General features: G+C 42.0%; 1 protein-coding gene across 1 annotated transcript in view; it reads left to right on the forward strand.

The window, feature by feature from the left end:
- Positions 1-649: 649 nt before the first annotated feature.
- Positions 650-16,993, forward strand: part of PDZD8 (PDZ domain containing 8) — a 50,634-nt gene continuing 34,290 nt past the window's right edge. The window contains exon 1 of the mRNA XM_071563855.1: positions 650-1,648. Within this exon, the coding sequence (XP_071419956.1) occupies positions 762-1,648 (887 nt within the window). The 5' untranslated portion in view covers positions 650-761. The remainder of the gene's footprint in view (positions 1,649-16,993) is intronic.

Genomic DNA, 16,993 nt, shown 5'->3' on the forward strand with positions numbered 1-16,993 from the left:
GTTTTTTTTCAAAATGTGTTCAAAGTATCTCTGATCAAAGAAAACATCTCTCATCTCAGGAAACAAAGAGTTTATAGGAGGTCACAGAACGCCCATGAAAAGAGATTTTATCCCTTCGCGCCTCCCCAGAATAATTTTACTGGAACAACCACCATCCACCCGCATGTCTGTGAAGGGGCTCCCCGTCCCTTCTCTGTCACCGTTGCCGGTATGACACCGGTCACCTTCCCCTCGGGAAGGCGGGGGCTCTTCCTCCCTATGCCCTGCCCTCAGCACGGCGGGGACAGAGCCGGGAGAGCTTCCCCTGAACAGCAGCGCGGGGAGCGCGGCAGGGCCGGCCGGGGCAGGGAGCGTTTCCCGGGTGGGAATCCCGGGTGGGAATCCCGGGATGGAGCCGATCCCGGGATGGAGCCGCGGGGCGCGCGCGCGGGGGGGCGCCCAAGACGGGGTGGAGGACGCACTCGCACGCGCACGCGCACGCGGCCGAAGTGACGCCACACGGGCGCGCGCCCCGCCCCGCCCCCGCCCGGGCGGTTCCGCCAATAGCACCGCGTGGAGAGCGCGGGGCGGCGCCGTCGATTGGCCGCTCGGTGTCTCCTGGCCCCGCCCCCCCGCGGGGTTACCCGGATGTGCCGCCCCGTCCCCCCCCGGCGGCCGCGGCCGTTGGACGCCGCCGGGGCGCGCGCGCGGCCCCGCGATGGCGGCGGCGCGGTGAGGGCGGCGAGGGCGGCGCGGCGAGGGGCGGGCGGGGGGCGCCCAGGATGCCGCTGCTGTGCGTGATCCTGCTCTCGGCGCTCGCCGGCTGCTGCCTCACTATCCTGCTCCAGCTCCTGCTCCTCTACAGGAAGGCGCCCGAGCCCCCCGGCGCGGGCGGAGGAACCGGCGGCATCGTCTACTCGCGTGTGGCGCCCGAGCACGGCCTCAGGGAATACCTGCAGGGCGCCGAGCCCGCCGCCGGCCCCGCGGCTGCCGAGCCGACCCCCAGCCCAGCCCCGGCCTCTGCGGCCGCCGCCGTCCCGGGCACAGAGCCCGGCTCCAAACAGCAGCAGCAGCCGCAGCCCGAGCCCCCTCCGGCCCCCTCCTCCCGAGAGGAGACGTGCCACTTCCTCAATGCCATCTTCCTCTTCCTCTTCAGGGAGCTCAGGGACACTGCCCTGGTCAGGGACTGGGTCACCAAGAAGATCAAGGTGGAGTTCGAGGAGCTGCTCCAGGCCAAGATGACGGGGAAGGTGCTGGAGGGGCTCAGCCTCAGGGAGGTCTCTCTCGGGGATGTCCTGCCTGTCTTCAAGTCCGTGAAGCTCATCCGGCCGGTGTCCTGCAATGAGGAGGGCTGTCCCGACGAGCTGGGCTTCGAGGTGGACCTGGAATACAATGGGGGCTTCCACCTGGCCATCGATGCCGACCTGGTCTTTGGCAAGTCCGCCTACCTGTTCGTGAAGATCTCCCGGGTGATGGGGAGGCTCAAGCTGGTCTTCACGCGCCTGCCCTTCACGCACTGGTTCTTCTCGTTCATGGATGACCCCGTGATACTCTTTGAGGTGAAGTCTCAGTTCGAAGGCAGGCCCATGCCCCAGCTCACTTCCATCATAGTGAACCAGTTCAAGAAGGTTATTAAGCGCAAGCACACCTTGCCCAACTATAAAATCAGGTAAGATGTCCTGCGTCCTCAGCCTTGCTTTGGGTGGCGTGCAGTGGAATTGCTATTTTGCCCTTAATAGTAAAAGATTTCTGTTGGCACTGGGGGCACTTGTCTATTGCTTGTCAGAAGCTTTCCGGGAAGGGTCGTTTTCCATTTATAGCAGGTGAAGAAGCCATTGCACCGTGAGGTTGTGAGATGCCCTGAACTGTGTGTAACTAAATGGCAAAATTAGGAGGCAGGAAAAATTTGGGGATCCTGTCAGGTGTCTGACAACGGGACCATGATATCCATCTTCGGAAGTGGTAAAAGGATGGCTTTGCAAAGAGCTTGTGGGTTTGGGGTTTCCTCCCAAGATTTTGCCACTGGTGAGCCACCTGGGCAGGACCTGTGGCTTACGCTCACCTGTGTAGGTGAGGTGGTGGTTGTTCGGTGGGAGAAAGGGTAAAGGTCACTCTCTAAGGAATATTTTTTGATACATGCTGTGAGCTTCTTTTCTGTTCTGCTTAATTCAATAAGTTGTTGGGAGTCTAAACATTGATAAGAGAAATATTGCTACTACTGTGGTAAATAAAACTTTGGGGGACTTTTTTTGTTTGTTTTTTTTTGTCTTGTATGATAGTATGTTTTCTTCTACAAATGTGCACGGGCTGCGTTATCCAGTGAAAATAATGAAACGATCAGTGATACTTCTGTAGCAGAAGTGACAAGGGGCATCATTACTTTGATTGCCCACGGGTACTGAATGTCTTACCACTGTTCAGGTAGTATGTTTCTGTTCTGTGTCTTACCATTCTTGCAATACCAATGTTTCCTTTCTCTTCTGTTTGTCTTTGTAGCTTGTATTATGAGTTGTGTGAGGATTTTTCTTTTGTTTACCACATTCTTCTGCAATAAGCCTTATCCCTGAAATTCACGAGAGATGAGTAACAGAAAATGCCTGTTTGAATTTTGAAGTGTTATTAGCTTTGTAGTGATGTAATTTGTAAAGCCTTTTCAGCTGGTTCTCCTGCCCTGAACTTATAAGAGTTCTCATGTAAGTGGATTTGTAAAATATCTAAGATTTGGAAAGCTCTGACAGGGCAATAAGTAATTTCTTTGAGTAATGTGGTTGTCCTTTGAAATCCTGAGGCACTGAATCGCTCTCCAGAAAAAGTCCCTGGCCAGCAGGGGAAGCTGTGAAGAGCAGGTTTGCTTCCATTCTCATACTTTTTTGGAAAGAGAGTGAAGCTGTAACCTGTGGAGAGGAGCCCTGAGCAGAGGCTGGGATAGGATGATTGTGGTGCAGAGTCAGCAACTCTCAGCATACCTAGAGAGGGCAAGTACAGCAGATGAACTTCACACTCCCCAGGCAAGTTTTTAGGGTTCCTGTGGAGCCAGTGATGATGTGCTCCTCCCTTTGAGCTGAGGAAGACAGACAGGATGGCTCATCTTGTTAACAGTGCTGATAACACTGAGGTTGTGGGTTTGATCCCTGTATGGGCCATTCACTTCAGAGCTGGACTTGATGATCCCTGTGGGTCCCTTCCAACCCAGAATATTCTGTGACTCTGTGATCATTTTTCCTGTGAGAGATGCACAGTAAGGTGCTCTCATCGTGTAGTTGGAGAGAGTCAGTTTTCCACATTTCTCAAACTTTCCACACCAGAAAGAATGGCTGAGCCAGTGTCGCTTAAAGGAACTGGAAAGGGAAATAAGGAAAGGAGCAGAGTGCAGAGCCTGAGACAGAAATGAGTAGAAGTGTGAAGCTGGAAGGTGACTGACACTGAGAACAATATATGAAGCATAAATTGTTATAAAACTAAGAAGAATTAACAGTTACTTTAAAATGTTCTCTTTAAAGATTTCAAAAATTTCCAACTCCTTTAACTAGAGGAAAATGCAGGATCGTAGCTGGTTTTCACACCAGATCGTGAGTTGGAAGCACAGGGTGGCAGATGTTCAGTGGAACAGTGTCTGACCCTGATACGGTGTTTTTTACCTTTAAATTTTCTGCCATGACCTCATCATGTCATTCTGACCCTCCCTGTTTGAAGGGGGTAGGTAGGCAGGACACGAAGCTTAATGCACATTAGTGAAGTGTTCTTAAGTGAGGAATATCTGGTCATTGGTGACCACACTGTCCAGAACGTGGCCTTCAAAGCCTCAGGTAGGAACATTCGGCTGTCCCCAGCAGCCCAAGGTTTTGTGGAACACAGACTAAAGCCGTGTATTCCTCACCAGCGAGTGCCAGGTGAGTTGAGGTAGGTGGATCCCAAGGCAGCAAAACTTGGTAACAGCTGAGTAGTAACAATGTACTCTCAGGTGGTGGTTGAGCTGAGAGTTGAGACATTGAGGTTTAGGTGGTGGTGACAACTGATTTGGGAAATCAGCTCCCCTGCTGATAACATGCAAAACTTGGATTTAAGTAGGTTTAAATAGAATTTGTAAGAATACATTGGATTTGAGATTATGGTATGTTAATATATTCATTAGGAAAGAATATATAGGAAAAAGTCAGGAGTTTCACGACTGCTTAATGACCTATTGCCTTACTTAAAGCATAAAAGTTACTCATCTACAGGAAGTGTGACTATCCTCTCACAGTATTTTTTCCTGTGGTCTGTGTCTGTGCTTCCATGCATAGTTCAAAACCTTTCTGTTGTGTTCCTACTCCTGCTCAAGTAACTTGGTAAATCAGTCTTTGAACAGCAGTAATTACAACCTTGTCAACAAAAGCACTGGGAATGTGAGGAGTTCCCTTTTCAGCTGGTTGAAAGAGGCACTTTACTCTCTGTTCAGATTGGTTCTCTGGCTTGCAGATTGAAGTCCACAGAAAAGTTTTATCTTGTTTCAAGGTATTAATTAGTATTAAAAATAAAAACAAAGCAATTTTCTTTGTCTTTTGTATTAGGCAACTTATAGAGGTTATTACTTGGTAGTGAATGGCATAAGAAGAGGACTTTTGTCAGTAGTAGATTTTGATCATCTAAGTTTTTGTAGCAGATCCCCACCTGTTATTTAGTTATTAAATACTCTATTAAGAAACTGTATCTTCAGGTTTGTGCTATTTGTTGCTGCAGCCAAATTACTGCACATGTACTTTAGTGTTCTTTCCAGTTGGCATCAAATTTATGCAGCAGAGCAGTGATTAGTAAGATCATCTTTTGTATCATCCATTGCTGGGTCTGACCTTGTGTGATGTGCATTAACTGCTGCCTGAAAGTAGAAAAAGGCATCTTGTGTTCCTGCTGCACTCCTGAGTGTCTGTAGGAGAGGCAGTGTAGCCTGGTGTGTGCATTTAAAGTTTGTTTAGCATTTTATGCATGTTTGTGTCCTAATTGATAAAGAAGGGATGCACTTTATGTCTAAACAAATAAGTAGTAATTTGTGTTTTATTCTAGTAGGGTGTAATCACTTTTCTCTGGCCCTTTAATAAATGTGTGTTTGGCTAAACACCCTATTATGAAGCTGCTCTGCCATTGCATGGGAATTGCTATCTTGTGTAGTAGAATTTGATTAAATCCCTGGGTGTGAGGCTGTTGGTAAAATCTGGTGAATGGTAGGCTGGGTTGTTTTTTGTTTTTTGTCATTGCTGATAAAGGATTTCTGCAAGTCTGTTGATAAGAGCAACAGTTACTACTGTTTTGTAGTTAATGTATTTGTTGCTTTGTAATAGAAATGCAAACAGCTTTTCTGAAAACATTTTGGTATGTCAGAGTTGCTGTTCCTGTTCAGATGTGGGGAAGATCTAATATGATCTTTTTTTCTTCTCCAATATGTGTGAGTTCTGCTGTGGTGTTGAGAAACAAGGTAACTGTGAGCCAATATTATTTCTTTTTCTAATAGCTAACCCTAGTGAATAATTGTTGGTATAATTTATTTGTCTGTACATACTCATAACTATTTTGAATTAACTGTTTCAGTTACACTTCTTTTAGTCCTAAGTCGAGTGGAGCAGTGGGTGGAGCTTGAGATGAGCATGGAAAGCCTTGACATCCCTGTCGGTTGGTTTTGATGAGCTGTTGATGTTGTGCAGGGTGGGCACTGACCCCCAGCTGTGTCTGGCTGGCCCTGGATTTCCAGTGCTGGCACTCTGAGGAATTTGTTCAGTCTCCCAACCACTTGTCTCTCCTTGAGTCTGTGTTTTTCACGTAGGTTTCTTGTACTAGAGAATGACAATTAATACTGTCAGCACAAAGTGGAGTTTATTTATTTGACTTTTGATTGTAAACACTCAAGCAGTTCTTTAATGCTGTATACACTGTTTGTGTTGGTTTTAACTTTCTGTATCATGTCCTTTTAATAGTAGGGTAAAGTGGTTGGCACTAAGCTGCAGTTCTAGGGTTACCAGAGCATGTTCAGGATTTGGAGACACATAGTAAGGACTATGTCAGGTGTCTGTCTCCTTGGTTGATGGTGCTGTTGCAAGTCATGGGTTCATCTGTATTAGTTCTCTAATTAACTGTGCCTTGCTCATTAACTTTTTATTAAGCTGCTTATGACAGTAACCTTGATATGCCCCCATCACACAGGGACACTGATTGTGATGTGTGTCCAGCCTGTTCTCAACTGTTGGGTGTAGTTTGGCTGTTTTGAACAGGTCTTGATCCTGCTTTGTGTAGATTTTGGAGAGCTTTGGTATTTGGGATCTTCTCAGGCAATAAAAATACACTTGGCCATGATAAAGATACAAAGCCCTTTGTGTGCATGTAAAGGCTGAGGAGGAAGTGCTTGCAGACTGGTCTCCCACCAGAATTTAACTTCCTGGTATTTCTTAAGAAAGGATGTAAAAAAATCTGACAGCTGCTATTTTTTTCTAAATTTAACATCTTATGAGTTCATCCATTTAGACTCTTAAGTAGAGCAGGTATTGCCTAAGCAGTGAGTCAGTTCTGTATATTTTAAGAATACTTTGTTTCTCAGTTTGTTACAATAAAAAAGCTAATATTTTATGTTGATACTAGCTTGTTTTAAGAAACTGTACTTTGCTTTATTTTAATGCATTGTACCACAGAGGGGAATAACTTTATTTTCTTTGGAAGTTATCTCTCAAAGAATGCCTTCTAGCATTTCTGCACTGGGTATTTAGATGACCTCATCTGGTCCCTTCCAACCTGAAGTATCCTTGGAATTGATCATTAGTTAGTCATGTTAAATGGCTTTATGCTTTATTTGGAAGCTGGGGCTATATTGAATTTCACTGGGAAAAACAATTAGACAAGCCTATTTTAATTTACTGTTATAGAATGCAATTTGAAAGTTACATAGCAGTTTCTTATTTTTGGCAAAACTTAAGCCAAGAAGTGATGCAAATAGCTATTGATTTGAAGTTTTATAATAGAAATTACTTCATAATATGGTAATAGAGGAATTGGAAAAAATATAAAATTAAAAAGAGTATATATTATTCATATGATGAGGTATATGCAGAAGTACCAGAAATAGAGCTTGGGATTGTGTGTCTTAACTTCAGAAATCAGCAGCCAGCACAGAGCCCTTTCCCAAAGGTTCTGCAAGGGGAGAGTTTTTCTGTCTTGAGTGGGTTTCTGCTGTAGTTGTGGTACGAACCTCTCTTAGTAGTTAAATTTATGTGGCATTCCTGTTTGAAGTTCTCATTTTTACTGCTGCTGAAGGGAAGGAAGAGATCTTTTTGTTCTTTTCTCTTTTTGAACTCCATGCCTGAATTGTAGAAATCCTCTCTCATCAATGACAAAAAAACAGCCCAGCCTAAAGAAGCTTTTGCTCCTGGGATCCGAGTCCTTTTCTGCTGTGCAAAAATTGATGGTAAAGCAGCACTGGGGTTTTCAGGCTGTTCCAGAGGGACAATGCCCTGAATGAGGCCAACACAGACTTTGCTTCTGATGGCAGAGTGGTGATAACTGGAACCAGCAGATCTCTCTGCAGGCAACAGTTTCATGCTTGGAGGGTTGTCTTTGTAGTACACGGACAAGTAATTTTTTTTACTCGTACAGGAGTCAGATAAATTAATCTGTAGACAACTTGACACACAGTAAACAAAACCAAACATCAGAACATTAAATATTTTCATTTTTTCAAGGGTGCTACATGTGTAGAAGGAAGGTCTTTGTTGGGCAGTTTTTTACTGTTTTTATGTTGGGAGTGCTCTGTCTCAGGCATACATGGTGTGTGCAAGATCACTAAATATGTTTGCTCAGGTTATATGAAATTGTGGTGCAAAGTATGTGTGCAAATCTTATTATGTAGCTGCCAGGTGCAAACCCACTGGTTTTAGGGGTTTTGAAACATTTTTAGTTATCTTTGTCAGCTTCAGCACTTTGTGAGTTTTCACACTGAAATGATTTAATTATGAAACAATGTCAGTTTGAAACTTGTTCCTCATAAAGTCAGATTTAATGAGTGCCCAGCTACATACCAGGCATTTCCCAGTGTACAGGTGCCATTCTTTTCAGGCCAAGAGTGAGCCTTTTCCTGTGGTTAGTCAACAGATCTTTCCTTTTCTTACCTGCAAGAGTGAGGAATGAACACAGCACTGACTTGAGGCGGATTAATGAAGAAACTGGGAGATCAGAGTTACAGTCAGGGACAAAAAAATCCCAACTGTGTTGGAGGGAGATCTGGATGAAGACATAATTAATTTTGGTGATTAGTATCTGCATTTGCTGCAGGTAGGAATCCAGTGAGCATTAGGGTTAATTGGTTTGATAGGAAAATAAGACCTTTGACTTTTCTTACTTCAAACAGTGTATCTAAGACTCTTTGTACAATAATAATGAAAAGAAAATAACCTCATTTAACACTTTGGCTGCTTTGTATTTAAAAATTACTTGATTTTAGTCCTGCAGTGAACTTCTTTCATCTTGACAGTGAATAAACACTCTGAAAAATCTGATAAAGTTTATTTGGTAATTGGTGTTTGTTCATCTGGCCTTTGATCTTCAGTGTTTAAGCTGATCTTGCTGCTCAGTGAGAACAGATACATCTCTTTTTGTTCAGTTGTCATAATTTGTATTGCTTTCAATTCTTTTAAATAAAGTATGAAATAAGCAGTAGCACTTTTTATTTTTGAAGGGTACCTTATTTTCCAGTATATACAGGGCAATCAGATTGCTGAACTGCACACATGAGACATGTCCAGGTTTGGTTCTGAGCCTGTCTGTGGGAGCAGGTGGGTATGTTTTGAGGCACTGGAGTTGGGCTGTTCTGAATCATCCTCTACAGGCTGTGCTGGGATTTTTAGGCTCTGCACAGACACTATGACTGATGTTCCCTGCCTGTTACACAAAACTGAATGCTTCGTTTTCCTTGAAGGACGTCACTTCCAGGGATTAGAGATGCAGAATTTACCTGTAAAAATATGTAGCTAATACATCTCTCAGTAGCTCATTTGATGTAAAAATATCTGAGTTTTTTGTATAACCCATTTTGTTTATATTAAACGCATGAAATAGTTAATCTTTATATTAGCAGGTGACACTTGATCCAAAAGCTCTTAAGTAGGCAGCCTGGGCAAGGACAGGAGGTTTCAGTCACCTCTGTGGTGGAGTGCTCAGTGTTGGGGAAGCTTCGTCTCAGGCTGCTGGATTCCCTACTGGAGCTTGTCCTTTCATGTTCCTGGGTTTCTGTGGGAATCGGCTTATTCTGCATTCCTGCAGAGATTGCCTGAGGTCACCCGGTGTGCTCCTGTGTTTACAATTCGTGTTCACACTTGTTTGATTTAAAACTATTTCAACACTTGGTTATTCTTGGTATCATTTTTCTTTAGAGTAAAGAAAAAGACTTTTATTAATCCTAGAAGTTTTAATTTAAGCTTTATTGTGTAAAATGAGTATAGAGAGAAATTAACAACCCACATAGGTAGGTGATATTAATGGACAATTTGTTCCACCCCTATCTGCTGAAATCCATGAATTGTGGAGCTACAAAAACCTTTGCATGATGATCTCAAACTCTGCTTTCATCCAGAAGAAAGCAATAATCTAATATTATAAATGTTAGCTGGGAGCAATTAGTGTTTCAAGAAAGTTCTATTCTGTGTGATGAGTGAGAATATCAATAGTTCAAATAATTTTTAAAAATGCTCTACTGGAAGTGTTTATTTTGACATTTGAGGGTTGAAAAAGGCTTGTTCATAACAGTGGATGAAGTCTCATTTTGGAAATGAGTGTGGATGCCACTTTGTATGAAGAAGGTTGAGGGTCATTATTTTATAAAAAATTGTCAGGCTAATTGTGACATAGATACTAAGCTGAACACAGAATTTATAAATAACTTATTTGAGTAGTTTCTGCTGGTGTCACTGAGTTTCTGTGTAAACTTTCTGTTTAAGGAACTTACTCCTGGAATTGTGTTCATCTCAATTCAGAGATACCAGTAAGATCCACACAAGTTTTGGAAGCTTTTTGCATTAGAATTGACTTGTAACAAATGGCAGTTGAATCTGGGGTAGAGCTCAGACCTCCAAGGTGTTCAGTGATCTCAGCCAGTGCATATAGTAAGTTCGTGAAAAAAATCTACTCCAAGACTTAATTTGACTTAATTAAGTTTGTGTTGCAAACAAAGTTCTGCTGCACAGCTGGAGTGCCCAGCCAGCTGAGCAGTGCTGGTGTCTGAGGTGCTGTCGAGGCAGGTGCTCCTGAGTTACCGTACCCAGTGATTTGGGCTCTTGCTGTGTTGGGTTTGGTGGCTCAGACCCCTCCATCACACCTGCCCAAAGCCATTTGGGTGCATGTGCTTCCTGAAGCACTCTCCCTTCTGGGAGAACTCTTGTGGAGGCCTGCCTGAGTTAATAATTGCTCTCAGGACTTGGGAGTGTCTCTGCTCGGGCCTGGCAGCATTTTAGACCTGTCTGTGACCCACAGCTCTGCAAACGGCCAAGGAGGTGCTGGGTGTAGCAGGAAAGAAAAGGAGAGGAAAAACCTCAATTTTTGTGAGGTAAGAAAAAAGCAGGAATTGTTTTCAGCCCTCAGTTGGGCTCTGGAGTGCTACTTAGTTGTTGGTTTTGTTTCCCCAGTAGGTGCTGTAATTCATTTATTCCTTCAAACTGTATGGGAACAACCTACCTTTGTAACATGTTAATTCCCCTGTCCAGCTTGTGGTTCAGCTGAACTGCTGTGCTGTAGCTGCTGCTGGGGCTACAGAATGCCCAGCCCACTCCACTGGGGCTGTTCCATGGGATGAAACCCACAGCAATTCTACCACAGCAATACAGAACAGGCATTTTGAAGACTTACAAGATGTCATAAAGCTCTGTGTGCAATAAAGAGTGTATTACAGAGATCAGCTGATAATACAGTTAATCAGACTGTTACACATAATTAATTGCCAAATATTACTAGCATAAAATTTAATTAGGATAATCATTTGGGACTTAACTTTATAGCAACTTTGTGTTGCTTTAACTGAAAAATTTACAGGGATAATTTGAGGTGCAATGTACAAATTTATTTCTTATTTTATGCCCAGTATTTTAAAATTATCTGTGGATATCTAATGGAAGTCATAACATTTATATGCTTTTTTCCCCGAGTTTCCTAACTGAGAATCTAAGCTTTGGTATGTTCTCTTGCATCAGTTTTAATGGCAACATAGTTATGAAAAATGCCCTTTTGGAAGGAAATGTGTAGTAATATAATGACCTACTTTTTTAGATAATTTGTTGTTTGCCAGTGTCATCTAAATGAAGATATTTATAGTTATAATAACTAATACCACATATGTAAAATGCTTTAAATATACTGAAGCCTGTGAAAAATAGTGTGTCTTGTTTATTTTATATATACTGTCTTCAAGGAAAGCTATTGTGTAGTAAGAATTAAATGGACTTTTTCATGACTGTCACTTGTGTAGTAAATGGCTTAAACCATTATTCTTGTTTGCCTAAGCTAAAATAGGAAGAGTAAAATGGAAGATCACAGTCTTGCAGTGACTTGGCAGGAGGCTTCATGGTGCTGTTTGAACCACCTCTGTGAATGATCTGGCTTGGTGAATAGTTCTTAAGCAATTAAAACAGAATATGATGTTGTTTAATTCTGAGAACTTCAACAGTTGGGGTTCTTTTAAAGAATAACTGCATACTTGCTAACAAAACTTAATGCAATATGTTAGAAGAAACAAAACAAATTCTAATATTTCCAAGCAAAAAGCCCAGTGGATTACAAGGGGAGGTGGGGTGGGAACAGCACTGTTAGTCAGTGGTATTGTTCTGAAACAATACCACACAAACTCACATTTTTTTTTATTCTGGTTTTTCCCTCTGTTCCTCTGAAAGAAGGGCAAATTAGAGAAAGTATCCAAATTCTTAATGGGTTTGGTAGGAAAAGATTATAGCTATTTAAGTAGCTGCTTCTTTATTGGTAACCACAAGTGTCAGTTGTAACTTGCCATCAGTGGTGCTTTGGAAAGTGCAGGAGTTCTTCTGTTAGTCTTGCAAGCCCTTCCTGTATTTGGTTGTCAGTAGCAGTGCTAGGTCATGTCCAGTCTGAGCTCTGTGTTTTGATCCCGTTTGCAGAACTGGCCCATTAGGGAGCTGCTGTGACTCCCAGTGGTGCCACCTTTGCCTGGGGGACAGTTGGCATGTGGGTGGCCATGGCCTGGTCCCCCAGAGCCCTCCCCACCAGTGCAGCCTCTGAGCTCTGACAATCAGGTCCTTCATGAGTGCTGCCCAGAGCTTCAGGGTGAGCTTGAGCCATCTGAGCTTTGGAAATGTCTGGCTCAGGCTCAGGACCATCTCCAGCACCTGGGGAGGCTTCCAGGGTGGGAACTGGATTGTCTTGTGTCTTGTTAGAAGTGACTGGATAAATGTAGATTGAGAAGTTTCTGTAGGTGGAGCATTTTTAAAACTTAACTGGAGGAGTGAGCATAAACCTTGGAAAGCAAACGTTTCTAGAATTCAGAACAGCTACAAATATTGTTTTCACTTTTGTTCTACAGCTGTCCCAGGCTGCTCACAGCAGTGCATTGTTTCCTCTCTAGGCAGTGTAAGAGATGCCATTTGTTTCATATGGACATAGGCTGGGGTTTGGAGCAGAGGATTAAAGCTCTTTGAGCTCAACTAAGTGAGTCATCTTCAGATTGTAGACTTGTGTTAGAACATAATCTTTGTAGAGACTTGGAGACCTCCTTATGTGAGAACATCCTGCTGAGGTGAGCAAAGGCTGGTGTTTGGCTGGCATCAGTCACTGGGATCAATCTCTGATCCAGCTGGCTAAAGGCAGAGTTTTGGGGTGGCTTGGGTTTATTTGCTTATTTTTGGTGGATTTTTTTCCCTGCTGCTGTTGTTGAATGCCTAAAACCTGCTTGCTAAACCCCACCTGCTGCTCCTCCAGCCCTGTGTGAACAAACGAGCATGTTCTGCATGTTCTGTCCCATTTGGAGTAGAGCTACAGTATTCAGGCTTTCTGGTTAGATACAGAAATTTTGTCTTCATCCTGTCTGGCACTGAAATACAGCAGGATTTTGATCTTTCTCTTCACTGGAATCAACAGTTGGCTTCAGCTAAGTCACACAGAGTTAAAAGAAAAACCCAGAAACAAACCCAAGCCAAAAGTACATCGGCTCATTGAGTTAACAAAGCTCTGGAATTTAGAATTTTGGGAGCTGGTGGTGTTCTTGAAGTGCAAAAAAGTCTGCACATAATCAAACTGATCTCACTTTTGCTGATAAGAAAGTAGTTTAGGTAAGCCTGAGTAAGGATTTGCTTTTTACCAGTGGCTATTTCAGTACAGACAGCAATACCATATCTTTAAGACTCTCCTTGTTATATTTGTAATGACTTCTGTCATATAAAAAGGAAAAAAAACTATTGTTTTTAGAACGAGCTGCTTGACTGTTTTCATTGGTTCTTTTATTTGCTATTGTAGAATGGGTCTTGGAGTTTTAAAAATATTTGTCTGGAGTGTCTTGATTCAAGATATACCTCAGAGTTACTGGGAAGAAAGACAACTTAATAAGAAAGAACACTGAAGTTTAAGAATGTGGAAATGTGTGAAACAACTTTTAAGAAAAAAGGGAATAAAATCTTTGCCTTTTCGTTTGAGGTGTTGTTTTAAAAAAGGCTGTTCATGTGTTGAACTGTGTGGAAGAGCCTCCCACGTGTCTGTGGCACAACATCCTGTAACACGGTGGGTGGGGTACTAGATCTCACTTGCAGTTTACCATGAAACTTCCTAGAAAATAAACACTGTCTTACTGCAATGTATTTCAGGCTGCTTGTAAGCCAGATTTTCATGGGTGTGAGTAAAGCTAAAATTAGTAGATTTCTATAATGAGTAAGAGTATTATTTGAATTATTAAAGTCCCCTGACTGTGAATGCTAACACAGTTCTGCAGCGTTTTCCTTGTGGAATTAGTGGAAACTGGATAATTACTTTTGCAAAATATTTTTGAAAAAATTAGTACTGCTAATTTTTTTTTCCCAAAAGAAGGATGAGTTCCATTTTTGTATCTTCAATGTGAAGAATGATATAAGCTGTTGACATCATAACACCTAATGTAGAAGTTAGCAGATAAGTACTTTTAAAATCTTATTAAGGTGATCATGCCCCTTTTGGCAGTGGATTTTAGTATTTTGCAATATTTGTAGAAGTAAACTTCATCTTAAATTATACACAACATAAGAATAGAGGATTTCTTACATGTCTTAAAATATCTGGTGTCAATCACTCTTTTTTTGAAATTTATACACTTCACAAGTGCCTGAGTTGTGTTTCTATGAATTAGGTGAAAAAGACAATGTAAAAATGACATTGATTTGGTTCTGTTCTGTGGTTAGTTGAACCTTTTGATTACTCCCAAAACTGAAAATAAATTTGACAGTTTTAATTTGCACATCCTTTTAGATACCAGAATCTGCACATACAGTAGCAGATACTGTTTTATAAAACAGTAAATTGATGGTCTACTGAACACCATCTAGTTTTAGATTGTGACAGTATTTTGCTTGCCTTGCCTTTCTAAGTAAACATGAAGACTTGCAGTGCATACAGGGTGGCCTCATGCTGAAGATACTTCCATTTTTAGTTGTGTCTCTTCTGAGTTTCAAAGTCTTTTTGCTTTTTATTAAAATTCAAAAGTTTACTCCCTGAGTCACTGTCACTGTCTGGGGCTGTGTCAGTTCACCAGTTCCCAGTGGGAAAGTCTTTCCAAATAAATGGGGTTATCTTGTACTTACATAGTATGGCAGCAGTTCAGTTCTCTAATGTGTAATTGAAATTTATGTGAAATAGTAATTTATCCCATTTGGAAATGTACAAACTCCCTGTCAATTGCTTTAAATAGGTAAGTACCATGATATAAATTTGGAAGGTTTCAGAGTAGCACTCCAGCATGGAAAATGCATTTAGTGTGGGATATTCAGCTCTCTGTACTTTGCCTGTTCCAGTGGGAGTAGGCGAGGAGTTGGGTTTTTTGTTTAGGGTTTATGAATTAGTTACAGTGTTAAGAATGTGAACCTAAGTGCTTGTTGCAAATTAAACATGATGTTGAGACTTCTTTTAATCCCACATTTGTAGTCAATTTAGTGCTGCACAAAGTCCCACATACACTGTTAAGTGTTTTGTGTATTATTGTATATAACTGCTTTGGTATTTTAGAATTAATTTCTCTTTAATTCATTGTTGTTTAGATTAATGAAAAATATTTTGAAAATAAAAACCAAAATCATAGTAAACATTATCTCAATGTAGCAAGGAAAATGTTCTGGGGATTATTTCATTATTCTGTGCTGCAGCAAAGGCTTGCAGGGTGTGCTGTATTTGTTCTGAAGTTACTTGAAGAGGATGTTTTTGGTTTGATTGTATAGTTGGATGTGTCTGCATCATTACTGGAATACTTTAGTCTGTTATTTTGCCTTTTTTTTTTCTTCTCATTTTTATTACTGAAAATAAATTTCTCTGGGTTTGTGTTCTTGTTAAATAGCCTGCAGGCTGTTTTATGGTGTGTCTGTATAAGGGAAAGACCTTATAAATGCCATCACTGGGGTTTTGGATGGTTGTCGTTAGATCATGGCTTATGGTAGACTGATAAACACGGCCAGGGTGATTTAATACCTTCATGTGTGTCATGCACAAGACTTAAAGAAAAAAAGCTGGAATAAAGTGTTTAAAACTGATTTTTTTCACTTGAACTATTTCAAAATGGTTTTTCTCTTGAAGGAGTTAATGAGGAAGAAACTTGGAAACAAATTAAAGTTGGAAGTTGAATTGGATTTCAGAAAAATAGCTGGAGTGTTGAGTTGTGTTTATTCACAAAGAGAACAAAAGAAATGTCTTTCTCATGGCTCTGTACGAGGCTGTTGCTCGCACAGAAACAGAGTGTCTTGAATGGGAGCGTGGAGCTCCCTCCCAAGTGTGTGCTGACAGTTAAAGGACCCTTCATTATTTATTTGAGTTTCTGAAACTCTTCAGTTCAGATCCGTGTGACTGTTTCCTGAACATACTGTGGTCTCTGAATGTGACAGGCAGATGCCTCTGATGGTTGAGCAAACAGTCCTTATGAAAGACTTTTCTCATGGGATGGCAGACCCGTCCTGCAGGCTGAGATGTTGTGTCCTCTCTCCTGAGTGTCCTGAGTGTCCTCAGCAGAAATAACTGCTGGGAGGCTGAGACAGCGGCAGAGGATGGAAACCAAGGCACAAAGCGGCGCTGGGAAAGGAGAGCACTAAATAAGGACAGAAAGAAGGAATACCCAGCAAGAGTTTTTTCAAATACTGTAGTGCAGATCCGATGACTTCATTCTTCCTGCAGGGCTGTGGCCCTGGCTTTGGGGATTGTGTGAGCCCCCTGTGCTGGGGCTGCAGCTGTGCAGCCTCTCCCCTCCTGCCCTCCCTCACAGCGTGGCTGTGTCCGACACTGCTGCACCATCACTTAAAAATGAAATTGGTATTTATAACCCAGTGCATTCTAATCAGAGAGAGAGAGGGAATTATGTGGTGAGATAATGTATGTAAAACACTGAATGTCTTATCTTGGACATGAGCTGCTTTTCCTGTGAATCACATGCTGCAACAAGGGAAATAAAGCTCAAGGGCAAATACTTAGAATACCTGTATCTTTATTTTAATTCAAGAAGACTGGCTAAAAAGAGCAAGTGAAAGGTTTTCACAAAGTGAGACAAGAATCAATCTGTGTAACTAAAGTGCAATGTCTGTAAGGATGCACCATTCCTCTAAGTCCAGCACTGTCATAAACCCATATAAGCTTTAGGGTCACAGTGTGTTTTCACCTTTCAGTGCTCTGATGTTTATGCAGATGAACTTAGAAATTAAAGACCTGGTAAGATATTTACTGCAAAGGGACTTTTGTAGGAAACCATGTTTGCAATCATAAACATACTGTGTGATTTTTATCAGCTTCCCACTTCCTCAAAATTTTCTGCACTAGTAAATAAAACTCATCT

The sequence above is a fragment of the Pithys albifrons genome, chromosome 9, assembly GCF_047495875.1.
Source record: "Pithys albifrons albifrons isolate INPA30051 chromosome 9, PitAlb_v1, whole genome shotgun sequence".
In the NCBI taxonomy this organism is placed as follows: domain Eukaryota; kingdom Metazoa; phylum Chordata; class Aves; order Passeriformes; family Thamnophilidae; genus Pithys; species Pithys albifrons.